This window comes from Solanum dulcamara, chromosome 7, assembly GCF_947179165.1.
Source record: "Solanum dulcamara chromosome 7, daSolDulc1.2, whole genome shotgun sequence".
Taxonomy (NCBI): Eukaryota; Viridiplantae; Streptophyta; class Magnoliopsida; order Solanales; family Solanaceae; genus Solanum; species Solanum dulcamara.
The window spans coordinates 8,247,836-8,275,763 of record NC_077243.1 but is presented as its reverse complement, the minus strand read 5'-3'; the positions used below and the strand labels follow the sequence as shown (position 1 = coordinate 8,275,763).

Here is a 27,928-nt window from a genome sequence, read left to right as displayed (position 1 = left end):
CTAGCTTAGGCTTCATAATCCATCTAGAAACAACTTGGATTGATTTATCAACGAAATAATATTCAGATTCTAATTGTTCACTGGTAACAGTGATTTACATGAAACCATTTGGGTGTCACTAAAAGTGATTAAAGTTAGCAGTCAATTTACATTTGTGAAGTAGTTAATCACTGCACTAGTATGTAATAAATGATTTCTTTTGTATAGCAAGAAACAGGGCAACAAGCAACCTACGTACTAACTCTCAACTCCAACCCAAAAACAACAACTGATGCTTCAACGGCTAAGGATCATCAGAAAAATCAGGCTCGTCAGGCTTAAAAAGCTTAGGCATACGTAAGCTGGATTCACTAGGGTCCACTCGTGCCACCTTGCCTCTTCTGGTATTAGCAGCAAATCTTGATGCCAATATTGTAGCTCCAAGATGATTAACACTGCTTTCTGTTGCCTGATCCGGAGAATTGCCACCAGCTTCTGGATATTCGTCACCATAATCATCATCTTGGTCCATACCTCCCCTGTAGTACAAGCTCTCTTCTCTTGACAATTCTTCCGCTAATATTTTCCTCCTATGGCGTCTCCATGCAGCTTGTATGTAGCAAGCTCCCCATGTCCTCCATTGGTGTGAGTAGTACCGGAATGCATGTTGTAGTTTCTTACTATGGAGGCGTCTGAACTGGTTTGCAACAAACTTGAGCTTCTCAGCTCTAAGTGCAAATGCTTCAACTTCTGTAAGGCACTTCACTGTTCGAGTTGAAGATGGAAGATTAAGATTTGGGTTGGGCACTAAGGCCCATGTTAGCAATTCTTCACCACAAAAATCACCGGGATTTAGCATAATGGAGTTGAAGAACCCTGACCTTCCTCCATTAGTTGTTGAACTCTCAAGTTGACCTCTAATTATGAAAAGCATCTCATTTACTGGATCTCCTTCCCGAACAATAAACGTGTCTTTTGTGTTCAATGATGAAACAAGGCATTCGCATATTGCATCCAAGAGCTGATCATCCATCTGGGAGAAGAAAGGGACCTGAAAAATTCAGTGAGCATGATGTTACCAAATAGAAGAACCATATGGAAATGTTGAAAGTTCAAAACAGAAGGTTGATCCAACTGAAATCAGTAGAAAGGAAGATTTTTGCTATCCCTTGCACAAATTGACCTCTTATAACCAGCTACGTAGATTTCGTTAACCTTGGTGCTACTTTATTGCCTGGTGCAAAAATGGGTGCAATGAAGGGAGCAAAGCTGTATATCCATAAACTGCTTGGTAAGAGCAATTGCCAACTCATGCTGAACAAGAGACCTACCCAAAAAATAGAACCTCTCTACAGAAAGTTACACTACAAGTAATTTTAGTCAACAAAACAAGACAGCGCCTTAACGAACTGCACGGCTCTGAATGGATCACAATGTGTTCCCCTTTGATAAAGTACAATATAATAACGAGACAAAAAACTTACGCGACGAACAAGTGCCAGGCAGAGGTGCCTTTGAATCTGACGCCTTAAATCCAAGGGTAAGGAAAGCAAAATTTCTTCCTCCTCTACACCTCTTGTAGCTAACCATTTATATTGAACAAATCGACGAACACGTTCCTGCAGATCTTCAGGTAGCTGACGGTGCCTCATCCACTCTTCAGTGTCCCTTCTTTTAACTCTCCATTGTTCAAGTCTTGCTGTCATGGATTGTAGATAGCTCTTCACAAAATACAATAGTAGAAGCAGTGTCACTTACAAATTAAACAAAATATTCATTTCCAATGAAATAGTGCTGCCTTTGCCCCAGCCCCCACCTCACCAAAAGAAAGAAAAAATGCCTTTCTGTGGACATAACCTGGATCCTTATTTGATGAACAAGTACACAAGTCACTAGCATTGAATTCCTAAAACTGACCAATTCAAGTCAGTAGCCATAGTTGCAACCTCAACTCAAATAAGTGATTAGTGTAATGCTTTACATTGGTCATCCACAAGAAAACTTCAGCTTTATTAAGTTGTTTCGAAAGATAATGAAGAAAAACGTGTATTTAAACTATGTAATTGTCTACCATTTCAGTTCCTGCCACCTAGCCAAAACTCAAAAACTATGTAATTTCTTTCCATCTATCCAAAACCTTGGTGGACAGAGTTAACCAGTACCTATGCTGGTGAGAGGTGCCCGGACACGACGGTTATAAAAATACACATTTCAATTTAGTCTTTTGCATGAGTTATTACCTGCATGTTGCCTATCAGCAGTGCAAAGAAGACCAAACCCAGAAGACAAATAAGACTAGAAAGGAGCGTCTCGACAATGTTAATGCTTGTAGTAATACTTTGTGCATATGAACTGCAAATGAAGAGATTGAAGTATCCATTTAGCATAAATCTAAATGAAATGCAAAAGGAAATACTTTTATAATAAATATCTTGCTCTTGTCACCAATATATCTTTTAAGGGGAAAAAAAGGACGATGATTTTCCAACCTGATCACTACCTAATTAGCCCCAGACGCACCATTTAAGCTTAAACTAGTTGGTCATGGACTTTTCTCCATATTTTCCTTCCCAAAAGTCATATTATCAAAGAAAGTAAAAGAAAAAGGTGTCGCGGAAGAAAATTGCACAGCTTTAGTGTCGCAATAACGTCAACCTTTCATTTTTATTCGTTCTCAAAACAGTTAGTGCAATGCACCCACATTTTTTCTGTCACGCCATCTTTCATTCACTATATAATCAGGAAATGCTTCACAACCTTTCTGTAAAGTTCTACAGACAGATACATGACTGATAGGGAACACAAATTCATCATAAGCAACATCAATATCGAAAATTAAATTTCACTTTCCTACTTTTACAAGTTCGTATAATATAAAAGATGAAATGTTTCATGCCACATTGAAGACTACTTTATTTTTTCTCATAAGGAGTAAAAATTCTGGTCCAGCACTTCAACCTGATGACATGAGCAAAGTAAAAGTTGCAACTCAGATGCTTAAAATTGAGAGAAAAAACTAATATTTAACACTCCAGTATCAGAACGGATATGGAAGACCAAATCTGCTGTCTAAGTCGAGCTTCTCTTCAGGGTATTATCTATATAATGGTTAAAAATTGTACGATTGTGTACGCAGTATGAAAAATATTCTTCTTCTGCAAAATTCATTTAAATGAATGCACAACTCTGATATTAGGTCCTGCTCCAACTTTTAAAATAAGTTTTTGAAGATGAAAAATTTGCTTCACAATTTACTGACAACAGTTGAAATAAATCTTTCTGAGGAGAGAGAGTTGTCAGCTTACTCACGAGGGCTAGTTCCTGAGCGACTTATCTATTTCACTAATCAACAGCAGCACAAACAACTTTTTGCGCCCTGACTTACAATCTACGCCCACGTCATTTGCTAAGTGTCTTTTTACCGCTTGATAAGAACTTGTGGAGGTACAGACAAAGTCCATTAGATAGAGAGTTTTTAAATTGATATGCAGACTATCTTCTACATAACTTATAGGAAACAATTAAGAGCAAGACCACGAAGAGAATACCTTAGGCTCTTTAAACCCCACCATAGACAGTAAAAATATCGGTCAAAGAAGCTAGCAGATGTAACTCGTTCAGTATTTGCATCACTAAACATTCCAAATTCAAATGTTATATCACCAGTAGCATCGCAATTCTTGAATACCTCAGTGGTTTCCGACCACTCCTGACGCCCAGGTTTACTAAGTGATGAGCAATCAAGGTAATCTTTATAACAATCTGGAGAACCCTTCTGCTTCTTTGCACATTCATCCTTCCAGCATGAAAAGTGCCTCTCAATAGACATCAGATACCATATAGCTCCTAAAACCTGCACTGACAATTGGAAAAACAGATTAATCACTGTGAACTGATTAATCTTCAATGAACTAAAACAAGTCTCAATAAGGTGATAGTTACGTCATGGATCATAACAATATCACAGTGTTTATTATATCAATAACAATGAAAAAGATGTCTTCAAAACATAGGAAAGTTACACTGCTTATTAGTTTCTTCACTTTTTCCTCTCTTTGCTAAAGCACAATCAGCAACTACAACAGGCCACATCACAGTCAAATTTCATGCAAACGCAAATGTAATTATAGCTACTACCACGAAAAGTATTGCAACATCTGTAACCACCAAACACCCACTTACTACACCAGATGCAACTCTAACCTCCTCAAGCCGTCAAACAATCCCAGATACTGACTTCCTGATTCACTGAAAAAGTAAATGAATGGACACCCTAGTGCCATTATCCTTCAATTAGCAACACGGCCTTTTTTAAGGCGTAACTCATGTAGATATTCCAACAGCATTGGCGGTGAGGCTGAAAGGTGAGGGCCAGTCACTAAATCACTTTAATATGTGTCCCTCTTTTTCTCCAATCTGAACTTATCTCTTTTTCTAATCGATCAACTCTCATTCACTTTCATACATTAAAATATGCTGATTCTCCCCCTGCATGTTATTGTGTGCTAGTGACACCTTTAACCTGTCCTAAATTAGTTATGTCTTGTTTATGGGTACCTAAATTAGCTACAGTTGAGATAAGCAGTATATGATTTATCGACTGACTTTAGCTTAATCTCTTGTTGACATCTCATATTCTGTACTTTCTAAAAAGAAAGTTCCTTTTAGGATTGCCATCTCAGAGGTAGTGATGATCAAACAAGGATTTGAGTTTAAGAAGGGAGATGCCATTTGCACGGTGCAGAACTTACATGACTTGCTAGCAAATATAAGAGAAGATTGTATGCGGCACCAGACCAAGCTGTCTTTGCCACAACACCTGTATTCCTAATAATCTTTGAATTTAAGGGGAAAATGACACACAATCTCGGCAAATACTGAACCATGATGATCAAAGAGATGGAATGATTAGCATGAGTGGGTGATGAACCATTCAATGGCATTATAAACCAAATAACAATCTGCAAAACCAAAAATAAGACAGTTATTATTCATCATACCCCATAAACATTCTTTTCCCATAAGAAGTTCACAAAAACAAAGGGCATCATAACAAAATTGAGTTGAGCCTTCAAGACCAACAGGTCCAACACAATGAGAATATTTCACGGAAAGAAAATGTTGGGTGTCAAACAAAAAGTCTCATGTTGGTCGCTGAAAAGAAAATGTAGCTATTTAGAAGGTGTAGCGATAATCTTAATGGTGTGAGGCCTTTGAGGAGAAAACCATGTGGGCTTAACCCAAAGCAACTAGTGTCGCACCATGTTAAGAATACCATTGGCCGAACTTAGCCCAACAACTAGTATCAGGGCTAATGGTTCAGCAGGACGAGTATGAAGATGGTGAAGTGATGGCGTAAGACTTGGTTTAGTACCTTCACCTGCCCAAGGTAGCTTGGAGACACACACATACAAGAAGAAACTAGCCTCTGGACTTTGATGGCTATAAATACTTGGATGATATAGGTGGCACACAATGAATCTCTACATAAAGTCCATGAGGTGATGCACATGTGGAAGTTGGTTCGGGAGATTTGTGATTAACTTAGTTCTAAGGGGAGATTGTTGGTGTGCGACTTTTTAAAGAAAAGAAAGCCACATATAAGATGCAGCAATAATCTTCATGATATGGGGCTTTCGGAGAAAAGCTATGCTAAAAGTATCTTTGGGGGTGGCTTAGCCCAACAGAAACTTGTAACTATGAAATGCTAATCATGGATAGACTAGCATATTTTACCAAAATAAAACCCAGAAGCATAACATTACAAACAAATGTATTATGATTACAAAGAAACATGAATAATGCACTGACTTGTGGGAGTGGGAGGGCAGCAGCAAGATCAATGATAAAGTCGGTTTTTAAGTAACGCATAGCAATCAAGCGTTCATCCATCACCAGATCACCCTTGCCAAAAACCCTTGTTTCCTTGGAAACATAAGCTGTACGGAACTTCAAATAGATCTGAAAGAAGGCGAAGCAATCAACCATTAGGCGAAAGATTATTATGGCGTATCCCAATACATTATCGGTGCTGGTGCAGGTATCGACAATAATAGGAAGCAACAAAAACAGAGGATCCACAAAGAGACCGACAAAGGAAGTGAAGAGGAAAATGTGGTTCCATCTGGAAACGAATTCTCCATTTGGATCATGAATCTGCTTCCAAAAGGGCTTTTGCTGGTCGTAAATCAACGAATTCTTGTAGCGATGGAGATTGTTATAGAGAGAGTTCATCTTTGGTCCCCGGAACAAACACAGAAACCCTACGACAGAAGAATGATGGCCATGGAGATTTGAGTATGTTGATGATTGGAGAAGGAAACGGAGAATCATTCATCTTCATGTGCAACTTCGTTTCGCGCGCTCAAATCACAACTGCTGCTGCGTATATATACAGCGTTGCTTATTTTCCTCCACTTTTCTTATTCGAATTAGCTCAATTAAAAATCGAAAAATATAATGAATGAGCTAAATTTTTAATGAATATAAATGAATTTTTTTTAAAGTTTAATGGTATATTTGAGTCTTTTTTATTTAATTATACTATTTGTCATATTTTAGGTCTAAATGTATCCATCTCGTTATAATTTGTTACTCTCTCCGTTTTAATTTAGTTGTCATTGTTTCTTTTTTGAGAATCAAATTATATGAACTTTAACTAACATTTTAATATATATTATTTTATCATATTGATATGAAAAAAATTATAACTTATAGTACTTTTCGTATAGTTTTTAAATATCTAATTCTTTTCTTTATAATATTGAGTTAAATAATATAATTTAACTTTAAAAATTAGTCAAATTAACTTTTAAAAAGCGCAACATAACAATTAAAATAGAACAAAAGAAATATTAATTTACCCTTTTATTCACGAATTAACACGTAAAAGACTTGAAATAAAATAACTCATCCCCAATTTCAATTTAATCCGTCCTATCACTTAGGCCTTAGTTATGCCTTAGAAATGGATATTTTGTCAATATTAGTCTTTTAATAGGGATTTGATATTTAAAAATATTAACTAAAGGATAATTCGTCAATATTAGTCTTTTAATTCTTTCTCAATGTTTCTTAAAAGTATTTGAAATTTAAAAATATTTGAAAACTTCATTAAAAAGAAGAGCAATTCTTTAACAAAATAATTATTACATTTTTAGAATTTTAAACAATTCATTTATATTAGACCATATGAACTATTATTTAGGCTAATTGACTCGTGATATGAGCAAAAACTAGACGAGTTATGCTTGTAACATGTTTTATTTCACTGAAATTTAGCTACGTGGCAGATCTGACACTCTTAACTTAGGGCCTAAATTAGACGAGGCTCAAGTGTTACTTGGTTCTTCTATAGCATATCAAATTTGGAGCGCAATTTTTTTAAAAAATAATGCTCTTAGCATAAATGAGTGAGAGGAGTATTCATTTTATATTTCCATATTCTAGACGATTGGAAGTATGAGTCTTTTCAAGTATATTCTTTTCTTCGTTATAATTTATTTGTTCTATTTTGACTTGACATGTACCCATTTGGTTTCTTGGACACAAGCTATATTAATCTTCCTCTTCTTTAGAATCTTAACTAGCTCTATGGATTTTTCCGTTAACGTCCCAATGTTCCACGAACCTACTCTCAGTCTAGACGCTCTTTTAACCCACTTGTCCCTCCTTACCCTCGTCCTCGTCCCTGGGCGAGAATATGACCCTAGTCTACCATCACTATCCAAAGCCACGAAAATACGTATGAACTAATAAATTATTCAAAGGTCTAAATTTAGCAAAATGTAACTACAAGTGTATGAACAAAAAATATATATGGGAACTGGAGGTACCAACTCCAGTTGAAATGAACCTGGTTGTCGCCGAAAAATACTGTTCACGTCGGCTTACCAACAAGCTTCTTTTCCTCTTAGACAATTATCGAACAGATGGGGTACATTCAAAATCAAAGGTCTTTGTTGTTTCAGTGCATAAATAAATAAGTGATGTGGCTACGTATAAGCATGTGGAAACATAAGTTTCTATGGAGAAGCCCAATGATAGAGCAAATAATGGGTGTCCGGCGGCAGCAACTACTGCTGCGAAAATGATAACTACTGGAAATGCTTAAGAACAAACAATGGCAGGCTCCAAATCTTGTGCCCAAAATGGGTAGGTTTTAAAGCTAAGAAGGTAGACAGGTATAAGCTTTAATTCTGTGGTAGATCGAAGTATAGGAATGGGGTAGGCATTTTAGTAGACAGTGATTTAAGAGATCAGGTGGTGGAGGTTAGGAGAGTCACATATAGAATGATGTCGATTAAGGTGGTCGTTGAAGGGACCATGTTGAATATTATTAGTACTGATGCACCGCAAGTGGGCTTAGGCGAGGAGGATAAGAGGCGCTTTTGGGAGGATTTGGACAAGTTAGTGGGAGGCATACCTCCTACTGAGAAGTTTTTCGTGAGAGGGGATTTCAATGGGCATATCAGGTCTATTTTGGAAGGGTATGATGATGTGCATGGAGGCTTTGACTTCGGGGACAGAAATAGAGGAGGAGTTTCACTTTTGGATTTCACAAGAGTTTTTGGGTTGGTGATAGCCAATTCGAGTTTTTCAAAGAAGGAGGACCACTTAGTAACCTTCCGTAGTTCGGTAGCTAAGACGGAAATAGATTTTCTACTCCTTAGGAAGGATGATAAAGGTTTGTGCAAAGACTGTAAGGTCATTCCGATCGACAACCTTACAATCCGACATAAGCTCTTGGTGATGGATTTAGGGATCAAGGTGACGAGGAAGAAGAAGGTCGGGGATGACCGACCTAGGATCAGATGAGGGAATTTGACCACGGCTAGGGCCCTAAAGATGGGAGAGAAATTGAAGGATATGAGGCCTGGGATAGTAGTGGAGATGCGAACAATATGTGGGATAGGACGGCTAGTTGTATTAGGGTTGTAGCAAGGGAAGTGTTGAGAGTTTCGATAGGTAGTCATAGTCGGCATCGAGGGAACTGGTGGTGGAATGGAGAAGTGCAAAAGAAGCTGGAAGCAAAGAAGATGGCGTATGCCAAGTTGATAGAAAGCAAGGATGAGGTGGAGAAGTGGACGAATAGGGAACTTATAAGATATCGAGGAGGGAGGCAAAGTCGGCGGTTTTAATGGCAAAAACGACAGCTTTTGAACGCCTCTATGCTGAATTAGAAGAGAAAGGCGGGGATAGAAAATTGTTCAAGCTAGCTAGGGCGCGGGAGAGAAGGGCACGTGATGTGGGTCAAGTGAAGTGCATTAAGGACGAGCATGGAAAAGTATTGGTAGAGGAGACCCTCATCAAACAGAGATGGTGGTCATACTTCCATAAACTCTTGAATGAAGAAAGGGATAGAGAGATTGTGTTGGGAGATTTGGAACATACAGGGAGGCGTCATGATTTTGGGTGTTGCAGGAGTATTACGGTCGAGGAGGTTAAGGGTGTTGTTCATAGGTTGCTCTAGGAAAGAGCGACCGAACCTGATGAGATTCCTAGGGAATTTTGGAAGAGCGCGAGCTCGGTAGGTTTGGAGTGGCTGACTAGATTATTCAATGTCATATTTAAGACAGCAACAATTCCCGAAGAATGGAGGTCGAGCGTAATGATCCCCATATACAAAAATACAGGGGATATCCAAAGTTGCAACAACTATAGAGGTATCAAGTTTCTCAGTCATACTATGAAAGTGTGGGAAAGAGTGGTGGAGATGAGGGTCAGGAGAGGCGTGTCTATTTCAGAGAACTAGTTCGGATTTATGCCGGGACGCTCAACTACAGAAGCCATCTATCTTATGAGGAGACTGGTAGAGCAGTATAGGGAGAGGAAGATGGACTTGCATATGGTATTCATCAACCTAGAAAAAGGCTTACGATAAAGAATAGAGAGATTGTGTTGGGAGATTTGGAACATACAGGGAGGCGTCATGATTTTGGGTGTTGCAGGAGTATTACGGTCGAGGAGGTTAAGGGTGTTGTTCATAGGTTGCTTTGGGGAAGAGCGACCGAACCTGATGAGATTTCTAGGGAATTTTGGAAGAGCGCGAGCTCGATAGGTTTGGAGTGGCTGACTAGGTTATTCAATGTCATATTTAAGATGGCAACAATTCCCTAAGAATGGAGGTCGAGCGTAATGATACCCTATACAAAAACACGGGGGATATCCAGAGCTGCAACAACTATAGAGGTATCAAGTTTCTCAGTCATACTATGAAAGTGTGGGAAAGAGTGGTGGAGATAAGGGTCAAGAGAGGTATGTCTATTTTAGAGAACCAGTTTGGATTTATGCCGGGACGCTCAACTACAGAAGCCATCTATCTTATGAGAAGACTGGTAGAGCAGTATAGGGAGAGGAAGATGGACTTGCATATGATATTCATCGACCTAGAAAAAGGCTTACGATAAAGTTCCACGAGAGATACTACGGAGATGTCTGGAGGCTAAAGGTATACCTATGACGTACATTAGGGTGATCAAGGACATGTATGAGGGTGCCAAAACCAGGATAAGGTCAGTAGCAGGGGACTCAGAACACTTCTCAATCAGGATGGGATTGCATCAAGGATCAACTCTCAGTCCATTTTTATTTGCCTTGGTGATAGATGGATTGACGCGATAAATTCAAGGTGAGGTGCCATGGTGTATGCTTTTCGCGGATAACATAGTCCTGATCGATGAGACTCGTAGTGGAGTTAACGCTAAGTTGGAGGATTTGAGACATACCATGGAGTCTAAAGGGTTTAAGATCAGTAGGACCAAGACAGAGTACTTAGAGTGCAAGTTCAGTGAGACACCTCAGAAGGTTGGCGCGGAAGTTAGGCTTGGTGACCAGGCCATCCAAAAGAAAAGTAGTTTCAAGTACTTTGGGTCTATCAAGCAAGGCAGCGGGGAGATTGATGATGATGTCACACACCGTATTAGGGCAGGGTAGATGAAATGGAGGCTCGCTTTCAGTGTGCTATGTGACAAGAAGGTGCCACCACAACTTAAGGGCAAGTTCTACAAAGTGGTGGTTAGACCATCTATGTTATATGGGGCGGAGTATTGGCCAGTTAAGGTCTCTCACGTTCAAAAGATGAAAGTTGATATAAATGTTGAGATGGATGTGTGGGCATACCAAGAGCGACAGGATTAGAAACGAGGCTATTCGGGACAAGGTAGGAGTGACCTCGGTGGAAGACAAGATGCGAGAAATGCGCCTGAGATGGTTTGGGCATGTAAAAAGGAGAGACACAGATGCACCAGTGCGGAGGTGTGAGAGGTTGGCTATGGATGGTTTCAAGAGAGGTAGGAGTAGGCCGAAGAAATATTGGGGAGAGATGATTAGACATGACATGGCGCAGTTACAACTTACCAAGGACATGCCCTTAGATAGGAGGGTGTGGAGGACCCACATAAGGGTAGAAGGCTAGTACATAGTCTCGTTATTCCTCCCTATTAGTAAGCGCATTAGCGCACTATAATTTCTTATGCTTGGATTTCTGTTATTATCTATCACTTTCTGTACTTTGATTATTCTATTTTATCTCTGTCGCTCTCGTTATTTGTTTCCCCATATATGCCTTATTTAATCTCTTTCTATGTTTTTATGCTTTTATTGAGCCGATGGTCTTTCAGAAACAGCCGTCCTACCTTGGTAGGAGTAAGGTCTGCGTATATTTTACCCTCCTCAGACCTCATGTTGTGGGATTTCACTGGGTTGTTGTATGTAGTTTAAGAAAGTAAAAAAATCATTTTGAATTTTATAATCTTTAATTAAAAATATATCAAATATATCAAACTATCAATTAAGTTTGTGATATTAAACATGTCGATGAAAATTTGAGATTAAAATATAGCTAAAGATGGAAAGAAACATTTTTTTGAAAAAGTAATTAAAAAGAACATTTTGAATTTTATGATTTTTAATTTAAAATATATTAAATATATCAAAATATCTTTTAAGTTTTTAATTTTAAACATATCATTAGAAAATTAAAATTAAAATATATCTAAAAATGGAAAAAACATACTTTTTGAAGTATAATTAAAAAGAAAGAAGGATAAACAAATTAAAAGAAAGGATTAATATTTTTTCAAATTTCACAATTTTCATAACCAAACGGATCCTTACTAAAGTGGATTTACCCTTGCATCTTTACCCCGCATGTCACCCCACTAGTGAAATCCATCGACGAGGTACAGTTCGCCTGAATCATGTTCCATCTCCGGCAAGTCATTTTCTCCGTCTTACTTGCTTTCACCCTCTACTCTTCTCTTCAGGTAAAGCCATCTTAAAAGCTGAACGATACAGTCTGCTTTTTCTTGTAGTAATGTTAAACCCTAACTTATTTGATACCATTCTTTTACAGGCTCAGGCAGATCCCTCCTTCTCAACCCGACCCACTTCCCCTTTCTCGATTGCTCTCGAAACTCTTCAAAATCAAATCCAGTAAATTTCTCCGGCTGATTTTAATTTATTTTTTTAGTTGTTCTGTTCAATTAACCAAATCCTGGTTGAAAATTGAGTTCCTGTGTATAATACGTTTGCATTTAGGTACACATTTCAGGATGTGGAGTTACTACGACGTGCCCTGACGCATGCATCATACTCAGGTGAGAACAACAGAGCTTTGAGCGTTTTGGGGGAGAAGGTAATTGAGGGTTCGGTTTCTCTGCAATTGCTTAGCAAGGACATCGATATATCACCCAAGGATCTCAATCGGGTTATTATGGATCTGTCTTCCAATGTGGTAACATCATGCGCTGCTGACGGAGGGCGCTTAGGTTTGCAGAAGATAATCAGAGTTTCAAGGAAGACCAATTCTTCGGCTCCTGCAGTGGTTTGTGGTGCTTTCCGGGCAATGTTTGGAGCAATTGCGATTGACAAGAGTAGCTTGGACAGTGCGGGAAAGGTGTTCTTGACAATTCACGGGAAAGGCATGGAGAGAGCTATGGCGATGTAAGTATTCAACTGATGTTGATGGTTGTTGATATATTTCTATTCAGAGGGAACTTTGTTTATTAGAATGTGTTGAAGAGTAGCCACTCTGTTTTTAGCTTTGTATGAGCTGTGTAACTAGTTGACTTGGTAAGACTTAAACTATGTTGTGTAATCTAAATCATTTGTGTGCACTGCAAGTGGAATCCTTTTCTTTATAACCGAGAAATTCGCAGAGGATCAGTGGCTCATGGTTCAAAATACCCATGATGTGCCCCTAACAACACATTTTCTGTTGCGCTCTTACCACTAGACCAAATCTCTGAGGGCCACTGCAATTGGAACATCGTTTGAGCAGCAAAACTAGTATACAGATTGACATGAGTCATCTGGGATAATTGCATGCCCACTGTCTAGCAGCCTATTATTCAAACAAAATGTTATTTATCTCACAGAGATCATGCAGGTATTATGATTAAGCTTTTGAAGCAGGTATGCTTAAGTGAAAAAAATACATTCTTCTCTTTGTTAATAGTTAGAATGTATTGGAAGCAAATTCCATTATTCCATATTTGGTTATACCAGTAGTAGTTTGACATGGATTTTCCCCTGTGATCACAAGATTTGTCTAAGTAAATGAATACCGTATTTCTTAATAATTTTCCAACTTATCAAATTTACTTTTGCCTCTTTCCAACTTATCTGGTCAATCAATATGTGTGTTGTACCTATGTTTCATTATTTTGATCATTTCATAAATCAGGCTTTTATTACTATTTAAATCACTGAACATGACTGTGCTCTGTGTGCATAACGCGATAAGCAAGAGTTGACATGCACTACTATATACATACATGAGTTGTCACTTACGCTTGATAAATGTTTTTCAATATGTCCTAGCACTACTCTAATACTCTATGTCAACAGGAGTTGCCTTCCCTTCTAATTAACAAAATCCATTGAGGTTAGGAGAACATGAAAAAAATCACAATTATTGTCAAACACATTTCATTCTCAAAGATGTTCTGCTAAAGCACCATTTTGTTCAAGCAGATCGTGTAGTTTATGGTGAGTCAATGGACAATCATTTTTTTGATTGCAATATCCTATAGGAACAGCTTGTAACATGTTACTACTAGTTTATTTGAGTTTGATAGCACTTACCATCTTTGGTGGGCAACGTATGTCTAGGTGCTGAGACTTGATAGGAGCTTTTGCTAGCTGAGGAAGTAAGTATATATATGTCTTGTTTCAGGACTTAATCACCGACAGCTTAAACATGTTTATCTGTGTGAGAAAGATTAATCAAAATTCAGATTTAGGTCGCTTTCTTTACAAAAAGAAAAGTCGGATCTTTAGTAATTCTTATGGAGTATTCTTGCGTTTATTTCAGATGTAGTTCTATGTTCCTTTTTATCTCTGGTAGCAGTGACTAGACTTGTTTTCTCACTATGAATAGGCTATTGGGCGCCATCTAAGTCATTTGTTTATAGCAATTAGGTATATTAGAAAATGTAGTAGCGTTTGAGTGTCGTCGCTTGCAATCTCATTTGCAAGTTGGTAAAGTAAAAAGATTGATATCTTTGTCCGTGCTTTTTAATGCCATTGGAATTTGACATCACCTGATACTTGGGTGCATGTCCATTTCACATTTCTCTGCCTGCATGTTTTGTTTTTCCGTCTTTGCTAAGGATGAAAAGCCATTTCAGAAAATCATCTACATGTCTTTATGCTTTTAAACTTAGGCCTTTCTGTTGTTTCATCTTATCTGTTTGTCATCGCAAACTTGAGCAAAGCTTGACTTCATTTTGGTCAGGAACCTGATTATATTTTTCAAAAAATAAGGTCGTCAGTGGTGTCATCATCTTTTTTCTTCTTTTTTTTTTTAACATTCTAAAAGGCTATCAAAATTCAGCGAGGAAGATTCACAAAAAGAAAATAAAAAGATGAGCAAGAATATAGGTCCCGTCAGTTAGAAAAGGACGATTATCCACTAAAAAGTTTCTACAAATACACTTGATACCTTGTGCATACTGCCTAATTATGTGTAGCAGAATATTATGTGGCGCTCAACTCATCTTCGATTACAAGGCTGGATATTTGTACAAAATGCCAGGATTGATATTTTAACAATGGAATAGTATCCCATCAACTTTTTCTTTTTAGGAAAAAAAAACAAAAAAGACGTAAAGCAAACCGTGATCTTACACGTAGCCAGGGGTGGATGCTGTCATTTGGCATAATAACGAATTCGATGTTTTTAATGCGGAACATATATGTATATGAAAAATTATTATAGTACTTTAATAATCTATAGTTTTTTTCTAGAGGAAGCTTAAATAATATGAAAGACTTCTAAAGATTGAAATTTCAAGCCACGGCTAAGTGGTGACAGCCAATTAGCGTAGCTGTACATATATACCAGCACTGTACTCAAGTGAAGTCCCTTTTAAAAATAAAAAAAGGTTCCAGAGAGCCGGTGGTATATCGCGGTAATCCCATATTATTTTAAACCGGTTATTCCCGGTGTCAGTCACCCCTTAACAGTTACAGCTTTACAAAGGACAGATAGGACAAGTCTCGCAAGTTGTAGGACGTGGATTTGTCTATATATAAAACCCTGAATTCTGTGCCGCTGTATAATATTCCTACATTTGAAGCAATTTGGCTATGGAGGGACCTGAATTTTCAAACACATATGCGGAGCAAAGCGAGGAGATGTCGGAGAGGCTATTCCGGAAGAGGCGTTGCTGTTTTTGCTTTCCGTCGTCAGGAGGCGTCGGCTTGAAATGGTGGCGTAAGGAACAGACTGAGGAGGTGAAACAAGGTTCTGTTTGGGCTAAAGGGATTAACGCTTTAATGAAGCTACGAGAGTGGTCGGAGATTGTGGCGGGGCCGAGATGGAAAACTTTCATCCGGCGTTTCAATCGGAACAAAAATGGGACGCAAGGGAAATTCCAGTACGATCCTCTCAGTTATGCGTTAAACTTCGACGAAGGTAATAATGGAGAGGAGGATGAGTACGGGCTCCGGGATTTCTCAACGCGCTACGCCTCAATTCCGGCGTCGGCTAGAGGGTCCCTGGATTTGGGCAGGGATGGGCCTAACTTCGTCTGAATGGCCCTGTCAACTGACAACGAATTCAGTGGTGGGGAATGGGCCCACAGCTCATCATGACTGGTCATTTTCAATTATTCGTAATAGTATAATCAATTGATATGCTAGTACAGTATATTTTAATAGTATTAGTTTTATACGTTTCAATTGGCTAATGAGTTGGTCAATTTGTGCATAAATAAAGATAAAGGATGATTAATCAGAGGAACAAGCAAGTTTTGGGGAGTACTTTATATTGCGGCATTATTTATTGTTGAAAAAATGGTTAAATTTATCCCTGCGCTATTTTAGATTGAGAAACTATCTTCCTGGTTAAACTTTTGGTCTAACATTATTATCGTTGTCAAGAAATAACTTTATTTTTTATTCTTGATCCGTAACATCGGATGAAACTTCAATTTGAAGATAATTTAAATTATAGTAAAAATTGAGGGGTAGGTTTGCATTTTTTTTTCCTGACACGTGACGTTCACTCATTTTATCGTTCAAGCTATTAACGAGGTTGTGAAGTAATAAATAGTAATAAACTAATATTTAATGAATAATTAGTTAATTATGAGAAGCAATTAGTCGGTTAGAAGTTTTATTACATCTATAATAAGGAAGGAGGTTAGCATTGTAGATCAGCTTAGTGAGTTAAGAGTGACTGATTTGTATAAACAGTAAGGAATGAGGTTAGCATTGTAGATCAGCTTAGCGAGTTAAGAGTGACTGATTTGTATAAACAGTAAGGAATGAGGTTAGCATTGTAAATCAGCTTAGTGAGTTAAGAATGATTGATTTGTATAAATAGTATTGTAACTCTTTTTTGTAATTAAGGGATTCATTCTCATCTCATTGACTTATTCTCAATTATTCTCTCTCTAAAATCTTGAGTTCAGCTTCTTCTCCACTCGTGAACTAGGGCAACATCGATTGTGTGGTGAGCTTAATGCATGATTCTAATATGGTAGCAGAGTTGGAAAACCATTAATATGGTCTTATATTTTTCTATCTTCGATTATGGAATCTAGATTTTGAATTTGCGAAAGAATTACAAAATACGGTGGATAATAAAGTACCTATAAAATTAGGTCACAGTCATCCTCTTTTTCTGAAATGCAAATGACAATTAGGTTTTTTATGTTTTGGAAAGAAAATGAACATTCATGACAAATTTGATTCAAAGGCTACTCATGTTTCTTCATGGGTTACTCTAAGGTCACCAAATGTTATCTGGTTTAGGATTCAATTACTCATTCCTTTTATGTCAATAGGGATATGTCCTTCAAGGAGATTGTCTTCCCTTTTAGTAGTCAACAAGACACCACTAACTAATTGTTAAAAGAAGCTATGAAGACTCTGCATATTCTAGATTTTCTTTCTCTAGATTGTATTCTTATTACTATTGATGTTAAGATTGACAAGCCTAAATCTTTACCTGCTCAAATTTCAAATATCCCACATGTTGTTCCTGCTCCAGTTCCTCAATATTGTCCAACTAAGAGAAAATCCAGTAAAGGAAGGAGACCTCCTAGTTGGCTGGCAGATTATGTGGGTGAATTAACTAACAAAAGTGACCAACCTTATCTAAATCTCATCTCTTATTCAATCTGCTATGACAGATTATCCTCATCATACCAACCCTCATTATAAGTCTTTTCTCTTGTTCTAGAGCCTAAATCATTTGTTAAGGCTTTATAAAATTCTTAATGGATGGAGGCGTTGGTAGGTTTGAAAAAATAGGGGGAAAAGTCAAAAATGGCTTCTTCCACATCGGATGAAGATTTTTTTTTTTTTTGTACTTATAAAATGAGCTTAGCTCCTTGGTTTAGAATACATCAGAAATACATCAAATACCAACATGTATAAAATACATGGTATAGTATTTTTTTACCATTAAGAGATTTAGAAAAGGTTCTCTTGGAGATCTCGTGAGTATAGTATTTTATGTATTTGAATGTGTGAGAAAAATATTGTGTATTATACGGTTGTAACAATTTTTCATATAGTGAATATTTTTTTGAGTAGTCCATGGTTTTTTTCGCATTGAGTTTCCACATTAAATTTTGTGTTGTTTTTTATTCTCTTTAATTTCTCTATTATTATTTTTTGCTTGAAGGCGGTCCGAAAAGGATGAAAATTAGTTGAGGTTTTTTGTTCCAACAAGTGGTATCAGAGCCAGGTTTGGATTAATTCCTTTGAAATTTTAATATGCTCCGTGGTTGTAGCTTTGTATGATCTTCCACATTAGAAAAATTTCTGAATTAGAATTATTGAGCATTAGGTGTGGAATAATTCTTTTGAAATTCTAGTATGCTCCGTGATTGCAACTTTGTATCTTCCACATCAAAAAAAAATGTTGAATTAGAATTATTGTTTTCAAGCAGAAGTTTCGTTCTGGTGGAGTAACAAATGGAGTCTAATTCCGGTGGAGCTTGCTATTCTGGTGGAGATGTTTTGGGGTACTTGTATATTTGGTAATAGTGGAAGTAAGTACAATCTAAAGAGGTTCTGATTAAGGAAAGACTTAGTATTTAAGTGTATCCGTTGTGATCCATCTCTCTTTCCTAGGAACTAATTTAGTGGTATTTTTTCATTGCTATTATCCATTTATTAGTATTGTTAAGCATGTGGGGACAAGATTTGAGAAGTTTGGTTAGACAATGAGTTTTGAAGCTGATTGCGTGAGAAAATAAAGTCAAAGCTGATGAAAAATTATCTGCAGATATTGTCAAAATCTGGTATGCAGTAGTTAAGAGATGAAGAAGCTTCAATGGTGGTTCTCGAACTATGGCGGTTGTGATTTATGACATGTATGATTGTAGTGGAGAAGTAGCTTTGAGACTTTTGTGTTTCTCTGTTAACGCAAGGAGGGATCAAAAGAGGTGGTCAAAGATTCAAATCTGGTCAAATGGTAAAAATAAATTAAGGATTTGACTAGTGAAATTTTAGAATTTTTGTGGACTGGAAATTTTGATCAACAGCTAGAAAACTCGAATAAGGTAGGATTGTAAGGAGCGGTTCGGCAAGGGCTCCGACAGTACGCTGGAATAAGAATCCTTATGACATGTTGTAATTCTCCAAGGATTGTCATGATAGAGGATGGTATAATTCTAGGTAGTGCCAAGGTGTGTGCTGGAAAGAATGTCGATGGCTAATGAACTCTTAGAAAATCAACAAGAGGGTTGTACCATAAGTTATTAGCAGGGTTTTTTCGACATGAGCCGAAATTGAAATTCTTGAAATTAGAAAGTGATTTCAAGAGGAAATTCTTGGATTGATTTTTCAATCTGAGTGGATGTACTCTTTATGATGGGGGTATGATAATTCTTGATATTAGAATTATGATTATCGGTAGCAGACAATGTGAAGGGCCAACGATTGATATTTTTTTCTTCTTTTTCAAAGGTGGAGATTTGTTGGTAGGTTTGAAAAAGGAGGGGAAAAAAAGATTTTTTTGTTTTTGTACTTATAAAAGGAGCTTAGCTCCTTGGTTTAGAATACACCAAATACCAAAATATATAAAATTTATGGTATAGTATTTTTTTTACCATTGAGAGATTTAGGGAAGGTTTTCTTAGAGATTTCTTGGATATAGTATTTTCGCTATTTGGGTGTGTGAGAAAAATATTGTGTATTATATGGTTGTAATAATATTTTATATAGTGAATATTGTTTTGGGTGGTTCATGGTTTTTTCCGCATTGGGTTTCCACATTAAATCTTCTGTTGTTTTTTATTTTCTTTAATTTCTCTATTATTATTTTCTGCTTGAAGACGAATGAAAATTAGTCGGTGTTTTTTTCCCGATAGGAGTCTATATAAAATGACATCTAAGCTCTCCAGGACAATAGCACAAGGGAGCTTGTTTCCCTTCCACCTGGGTAGGTTCTTATTGGTAGTAAATGGATATACACGGTGAAACATCTAACTGATGGCTCTACGAAGAGGTTTAAGGCAAGGTTAGTTGCCAAGGGATACAACCAAAGAGAAGGTTTAGATTTATGAAAACTTTTCCCCTATGATGAAGATTATCATCATCATGGCGGATATTTCTCTGACTGCATCATCTGGTTGGTCATTCATTAGTTGGATGTTTCCAATGCTTTTCCCAAAAAAATCTGCATAATGTGTATATGCATCTCCCTGAGGGCTTTACAAGCTAGGGTAAGCATGGTATGATGTGTATACTTGTAAAGTTCCTTTATAGGCTTAAACAAGTTAGCAGGCAATGGAATCTAAAGCTCACCGAAGCCGTCATACATCAAGGGTTTGTGCAGAGTCGCCTAATTACTCTCTATTCAAAAAGAGATAAGGTTCAAGCATAATGATAATTCTTGTCTATGTGGATGTCATGCTTATCACTGCCAATGATACACAAATGATGAAAGAGACAAAGCAGAAATCATACACAACTTTCCAAGTTGTTTTACAAATATCAGCAAATCCAGTTTATCACAAAAAGACTAAGCATATAGAAATTGACATCCAAGCTTGAAGTACTGAATGTGATTACACCTACAAGCTTAAAAGGGAGTATTAATGAGGTTGTGACATGATAAATAGTAACTAAAATCTAATGTATAATTAGTTAGTTGTTAGAAGCAGTTAGTCAGTTAGAAGTTCTATCAATTTAATAAGAAAGAGGAGGTTAGTGAGTTAAGAGTGACAAATTGTATAAATAGTCTTGTAATACTCTTTTTGGAATTAAGGGATCATTCTCATCTCATTGATTGGGGAGATGTGATTAGACAGGACATGACGCAGTTACAGCTTACCGAGGACATGACCTTAGATAGGAGAGTGTGGAGAACCCACATTAGGGTAGAAGGCTAGTATATTGTCTCGTTATTCTTACCTAGTACCAGGCGCATTAGCGTACTATAATTTCTTTTGTGGAGGACTCAGATTAGGAGAAAAGGCTAGGTGACTTATCCCTACACCATAGTAGTTGTAGTTCTGCTCATTGTTTATTGCCATTGGATTTCTGCATTGTATTGCTGTTTATAGGTGTGGGACCATTGTACTTTGAGTATATGATTTATTTATAGTAGTTAATGCCTCTTTCCTTCCGTACTATTTCTACCATGACTTTCTCACTTTTGTTATTCCTTGTTTTTATCTTCTTTTCGATATGCTTGTCCCTATCTGATCTTCTATCTTGTTTTCCTCTCTTGAGCCGAGGGTCTTTCGAAAACAACTGTCCTATCTTTTAAGGTGGGGGTTAGTTTTGCGTACACTCTACCCTCCCTAAACCCCACACAGTGGGATTATACTGGGTTTGTTGTTGTATTCTCATCTCATTTATTCAATCTAAATTATTCTTTCTATAAAACCTTGAGTTCAGCTTTTTCTCCACGCATGAACATCGATTGAGTGGTGAGCTCAATGCATGATTCTCAATAAAAGCTCCATTATGGTAAGAATAAATACAAGATGATTTGTTGACGTTAAGGGTAATGAATGGACTAAAAATATAACGAAGTAAAATTGTATAGTACGACATATTTGGATCTTTTAGCTTTATGATTCCTTTTTTGTTTGGAGTTAAAGATTTAATGGATGAAAACAGAGTACATTGCATGGAGTTGTCAATTTTATGTTGTATGAATGGACAAAAGTGTAATGAAATCAAGTAATATAAAGTGATTGCGAATAGACAGAGACAAATTTGTATCTTTTCGATAAAGGTTTAATTGTTATAAATTAACTAACTTGACAATTTTATAAAGAAAGAAAAGCAAGAGAATATAGAGAAAGTAGTAATATAGAGAGAGTAGTAGAAATTTTCTTCTATTTTTGTGTATTTCTTACATTGTAAATGATGGCTTATTTATAGCCAAAAAAAGATAAAGTAAAATACCACTTAAATTAAACAAATATTTCAAGTGAAGAATCCACACAAATATTTCAAGTGGACAATCCACAAATATTTCAAGTGGACAATCCATTAGTCCATTTATTCTTTAACACTCCCCCTTGGATGTTCACGTGAAATGTGCCTCGTTAAAACCTTACTAGGAAAAATCGAATGGAAAAAAGTCTAGTGAAGGAAAAAGAGTACACATATCTGGTAATACGCCTTGAGTGATGCCTCATTAAAAATCTTATCAGAAAAACCCAGTGGGACAAAATCTAAACTAAGGGAAAAAGAGTACAATGCGTATTTTGCTCCCCCTGATGAAAATATCACTTAATATCTTGAAAATGATGCATTCCAATTTTGTATCTCATTTTCTCAAAGGTTGAAGTTAGCAATGCTTTGGTGAACATATCTGTCAAATTGTCACTTGAACGAATTTGTTGGACATCTATTTCACCCTTCTTTTAAAGATCATGAGTGAAAAAGAATTTTGGTGAAATATGTTTTGTTCTGTCTCCTTTGGTGTATCCTCCCTTCAGTTGAGCTATACATACAGCATTGTCTTCAAACAATATTGTTGGAGTGTCTTTTGTCCAAGAAAGGCCACATATTTCTTGAATGTGTTGAGTTATTGATCTTAACCAAACACATTCTCGACTTGCTTCTTGAATGGCTATTATCTCTGCAAGATTCGAGAAAGTGGCAACCATAGTTTGATTTGTTGAACGCCATGATATAGTTGTATCACCACATATAAATAAATAGCCTATTTGCGACCGATCTTTATGGGGATCAGATAAATATCCTGCATCTGCATAACCGATCAATTGTGACGTGGAATCATTTGAGTAAAACAATCCCATATCAATGGTACCTCGAAGGTATCTGAATATATGTTTAATTCCATTCCAGTGTCTTCGTGTTGGGGAAGAACTAAATCTTGCTAACAAGTTTACTGAGAAAGCTATATCTGGTCTAGAATTGTTGGCAAGATACATTAATGCACCAATTGCAATAAGGTATGGTATTTCAGCACCAATAAGTTCTTCATCATTTTCATAAGATCGAAACGGATCTGTATTAATATCAAGAGATCTCACAACCATTGGGGTACTTAATGGGTGTGCTTTATCCATATAAAATCTTTTTAAAATATTTTCAGTATATGTTGACTGATGGACAAATATCACATTTGTAAAATGTTCAATTTGTAGACCAAGACAAAATTTTGTCTTTCCAAGGTCTTTCATTTCAAACTCCTTTTTAAGACATTTTACTGCCTTTGAAAGTTCTTCCGGAGTTCCAATAATATTCAAATTATCAACATATACTGCTATTATGATAAATTCAGATCCAGACCTTTTCATAAAGATACAAGGGCAAATTGGATTATTTTTATATCCTTTTTTTAGCAAATATTCGCTAAGACGATTGTACCACATTCGCCCTAATTGTTTCAACCCGTACAAGGATTTCTAAAGCTTTATTGAGCAATTTTCTCGAGAATCCTTGTATGCTTCAGGCACTTTGAACCCTTCGGGAATTTTCATAAAAATGTTGTGGTCCAATGAGCCATATAAATAAGCAGTAACCACGTCCATTAAGTGCATTTCAAGCTTTTCATGAACTGCCAAATTCATTAGATACCTGAAGGTAATTGCATCAACCACAGGGGAATATGTTTTCATATAGTCAATGCCAGGTCTTTGCAAAAAACATTGGGCTACAAGTCGTGCTTTATATCTTACGACTTTACACTTTTCATTTCGTTTACGCACAAAAACCCATTTTTACCCTACTGGCTTGACACCTTCAGGTGTTTGGATTATTAATCCAAAAACTTCACGTTTTTCAAGTGAAGTTAACTCTGCTTGAATTGCATCCTTCCATCTTGGCCAATCATTTCTCTATCTGCATTCATCGACAGATTTTGGTTCAAGATCCTTATCTTGTTGCATTATTTCAATGGTAATATTATAAGCAAAAATATTATCGACCACAATATCATTTCGGTTTCACCATTTTCCTGTCGAGACATAACTTATTGAGATTTCTTCATTCTTATTATTTTCAGGTACTTGGACCTCTTTGGTGGTATCTCTATTTGTTGTATCTCTGGGCTCTTCTTGAGCACTTTCCTCCAAATTATAATCATCTTGATCATTTATTTCTTTCCTTTTTTGAGGATTTTTGTCTTTGGAACCAATTGGTCTTTCACGTTTTAAGCGTGGCCTAGACTCATTTGCCTGAACAAGTTATTCTACTGGGACATCAACTCAAACTTGAGCATTAGCAGCTGGAATATGCGATTTAGTAACCCTTGAAAGGTTAGTAAATGCTCACATTGATTTGTTCGAGGATCTAAATGAGATAGTGATAATGAATTTCAATCTATCTCATTTTTCAACTGCTTATGTTCTCCCCCTAATGTTGGGTATACTGATCCATCAAAATGACAATCAGCGAATCTTGCCGTAAATAAATCTCTAGTCATAGGTTCCAGATATTTTATAATAGAAGAAGATTCATACCCAACATATATTCCCAATCTTCTTTGGGGACCCATCTTTGTGCGGTGCGGTAGAGCAATTGGTACATATACCACACACCCAAATATTCTAAGATGGGATATATTTGGCTCTCTTCCAAATACCAACTGTAATGAGGGAAATTCATGATAATTTGATGGCCTTATGCGCACAAGTGTTGCTGCATGCAAAATAGCATGCCTCCATACTGAAATAGAAAGTTTTGTCCTCATTAGCAATGGTCTAGCTATCAATTGGAGGCGTTTAATCAATGATTCTGCTAGACTATTTTGAGTATGGACATAAGCGATCGGATGCTCAACTTTTATTCCAACCGACATACAATAGTCATTAAATGATTAAGATGTGAATTCACCAGCATTATCAAGATGAATTGTCTTTATTACATAATCTGGAAATTGTGCTCTTAACCTTATAATTTGAGCTAACAATCTCGCAAAAGTCATGTTGCGAGTTGATAATAAGCACACATGTGACCATCTTGTAGATGCATCTATCAAGACCATATAATATTTAAATGGTCCACATGAAGGGTGAATTGACCCACATATATCACCCTGTATACGTTCTAGAAATGCAGGGGATTCAATCCCAACCTTAGTTGCTGATGGTTTGATAATCAGTTTTCCTTGGGAACAAGCAACACAAGAGAATTTCTTAGATTGAAGAATTTTTTAATTCTTCAAAGTGTGTCCATGTGAATTCTCAATAATTCTGCACATTATATTATAATCGGGATGGCCCAACCGGTTATGCCAAATGATAAAATCATTAGAATCAGTAAATCTTTTATTTACAATGGCATGTGATTCAACAGTACCAATATTTGTATGGTACAACCCAGAAGAAAGTGTAGGTAATTTTTCGTGCACAATTTTCTTCTCCATATTTATTGTAGTAATATAAAGGTATTCAACCTTTCCTTCATTCACAGTCTCAATATGATAGCTATTTTGGCGAATAACCTTGAAACTTAACAAGTTTTTTTGAGATTTACTATAATATAATGCATTATCAATTACTAATATCGTTTCTCCAAGTAGTAATAAGGTCTCTTTTTCAGAGCCTTCAATTAATTTTGTACTACCGGATATTGTATTGACATAGGCCTTTTTCATAATCAAATGACAGAAATATTTCTTTTCTTTTAATATCGTATGAGTTGTGGCACTATCCAAAAGGCACATATCTCAATTATTCATCTTGAATCCAATTGAAGACTGAGAAATTTATTTATCTTCATAAAATAAAAATGCATTGTAAGAAATAAAATAAGTAACAATTTTGCTAGAAAAACATAAGTCCCCCTTTTTTTAAAGTTAAATTATGGTAATTTAGAATTTTTAAAAAAAATTTATAGGATTCAATTATGATGAATGTTACAATAATTTAGTTTATGAAATTATATTGTAATAAATTTGTAACACAGAAAAAATGATTGATAATATGAACCTAACGTACCAAATTATAAGAATTAATAAACTGAGGTGTAACACGTTAATAATAAACATAATTTTATATAAATTAATAATTTACTAGTGAATTAGTTTAATAAACTTAGAATTCAAAAAGTTTATGGCAGGATATACTTATTAACCTTAAATAAATATTATACATAAGTATTAAAATAAATATAAAATAAATAAAATTATAAAATATTAATATAATATTGTTCATCATGTATAGATAATTTATTTATTTGCAAAAATAATACAATCATTATATAATATTAATGACTAAAACATCAACAAGAATAAACAATTAGTATAATGACATTAAATAAGTAACAATATGATATTAAGATTAAATAATAACACACTAATAGTAATTAATTACAACATTGTAAAATAGCATAATGTAATAAATAATATACAATTATCATAAAAATGTGGCCCTGATTTTTTTTTTCAAATACATAAACGTAAAAACACAATAATTCAAAGTACATAAAAATGACAACATATTGAAAAACATGAAATTAAACATCAATTAAGATCCTTAAAAAAATATTCAACCTCCAAATGACTAATATCATTGAGGTCATTAAAATCATCATTCCTTAAAGCCAGATTTGCTTCAATATTATCATTATTCAAAGGTCTTGCATCAATATTATTTTTGAACGCTAAGTGTGACTCTATCCGAGCATTAGAAGAAGAGGCACCACCTCTATTTGCCTTTTTTTTGAAAGAATTTTGATAAAGTCTTACAAAATGCTCAGGCATCCGACATTCATTTTTCCAGTGGTCTTTCATGCCACAACGATGACAGTTACTTCTTGAAGGGCCATTTTGAGAACTGTTATTGTTCTCCCTTTTATGTTGACCACCACCACGACGATTATTAAATCGTCTTCTGTCATTGCCACATCCACGCACATTATTGTGGCCATGATTTTTATTTTGTCTTCTTTCAGACTGGCCATGTGCTTTTACCATATTTGTCTCCGATAACGGAGCAGTTCCAGTGGGACGGGCTTCATGATTTTTTATTAAAAGGGAATTATGTTGCTCAGCCACCAGAAGGCATGAGATCAATTCAGAATATTTTTTAAAATCTTTTTCACGGTATTGCTGCTGTAATATTACATTAGAGGCATGAAAAGTAGTTAGTGTCTTTTCTAACATGTCCTCATCATTTATAGTTTCCCCACATAATTTTAATTGCGAAATTATTCTAAATACAGCAAAATTATACTCAATTACAGTTTTAAAATCTTGAAACCGTAAATGCATCCACTCATAACAAGCCCTTGGCAATACTGTTGCCCTGAGGTGGTCGTACCTCTCTTTTAAGTCTTTCCACAATTCAAGTGGATCTTTCACTGTCAAGTATTCCATTTTCAGGCTTTCATCTAGATGATGACGAAGGAAAATCATAGCTTTTGCTTTATCCTGACTTGATGCTGTATTTTCTACAATTATAGCATCACCAAGACCCTTAGCGGTAAGGTGGATTTCAGCATCAAGTACCCATGACAAATAATTCTTGCCAGAAATATCAAGTGTCACAAATTCCAATTTTGACAAGTTTAACATGATGAAAATTAATTTGAAAGTAACAAAGACAACTTAAAAATTAAATTTATTTAGTAGATGTACCTGATATAGAAGTTAATTTTCTGAAAAATTAGAGCTTCGTGCTGATAACGTGTTATAAATTAACTAACTTGACAATTTTATAAAGGAAGAAAAGCAAGAGAATATAGAAAAAGTAATAATATAGAGAGAGTAGTAGAAATTTTCTTCTATTTTTGTGTATTTCTTACATTGCAAATGATGGCTTATTTATAGCCAAAAAAAGATGAAGTAAAATACCACTTAAATTAAACAAATATTTCAAGTGGAGAATCCAAACAAATATTTCAAGTGGACAATCCATTAGTCCATTTGTTCTTTAACATTAATGGATTAGAAAAAGAACACCGTCTGGAATTGTCAATTTTAGAAAGTGGAGATAAACCTCCTTATCCAAAAGCAAAGATCACAAAGTGGAGATAATCCTTTGCCTTCCTG

At 36.0% G+C, this 27,928-nt stretch overlaps 3 protein-coding genes across 3 annotated transcripts; 2 read left to right on the top strand and 1 right to left on the bottom strand.

Moving 5' to 3' along the window:
* Positions 1–24: 24 nt before the first annotated feature.
* Positions 25–6,385, bottom strand: LOC129896709 (probable cyclic nucleotide-gated ion channel 16). Its single transcript, XM_055972662.1, has 6 exons — positions 5,791–6,385; positions 4,731–4,940; positions 3,528–3,832; positions 2,220–2,331; positions 1,464–1,700; positions 25–1,030 (listed from the first exon to the last, which is right to left on the bottom strand). The coding sequence occupies exons 1-6, from the start codon at positions 6,310–6,312 to the stop codon at positions 284–286; spliced, it is 2,133 nt and encodes a 710-aa protein (XP_055828637.1). The 5' UTR covers positions 6,313–6,385; the 3' UTR covers positions 25–283.
* A 5,683-nt stretch (positions 6,386–12,068) lies between these two features.
* On the top strand, positions 12,069–13,103 carry LOC129894948 (protein NUCLEAR FUSION DEFECTIVE 2). Its single transcript, XM_055970544.1, has 3 exons — positions 12,069–12,245; positions 12,335–12,414; positions 12,520–13,103. The coding sequence occupies exons 1-3, from the start codon at positions 12,180–12,182 to the stop codon at positions 12,926–12,928; spliced, it is 555 nt and encodes a 184-aa protein (XP_055826519.1). The 5' UTR covers positions 12,069–12,179; the 3' UTR covers positions 12,929–13,103.
* Positions 13,104–15,229: 2,126 nt separating this feature from the next.
* Positions 15,230–16,294, top strand: LOC129895336 (uncharacterized). The gene has a single exon (XM_055971043.1). It carries the CDS (start codon positions 15,574–15,576, stop codon positions 16,018–16,020), a length of 447 nt encoding a protein of 148 aa, XP_055827018.1. The 5' UTR covers positions 15,230–15,573; the 3' UTR covers positions 16,021–16,294.
* The last annotated feature ends 11,634 nt before the right edge of the window (positions 16,295–27,928 follow it).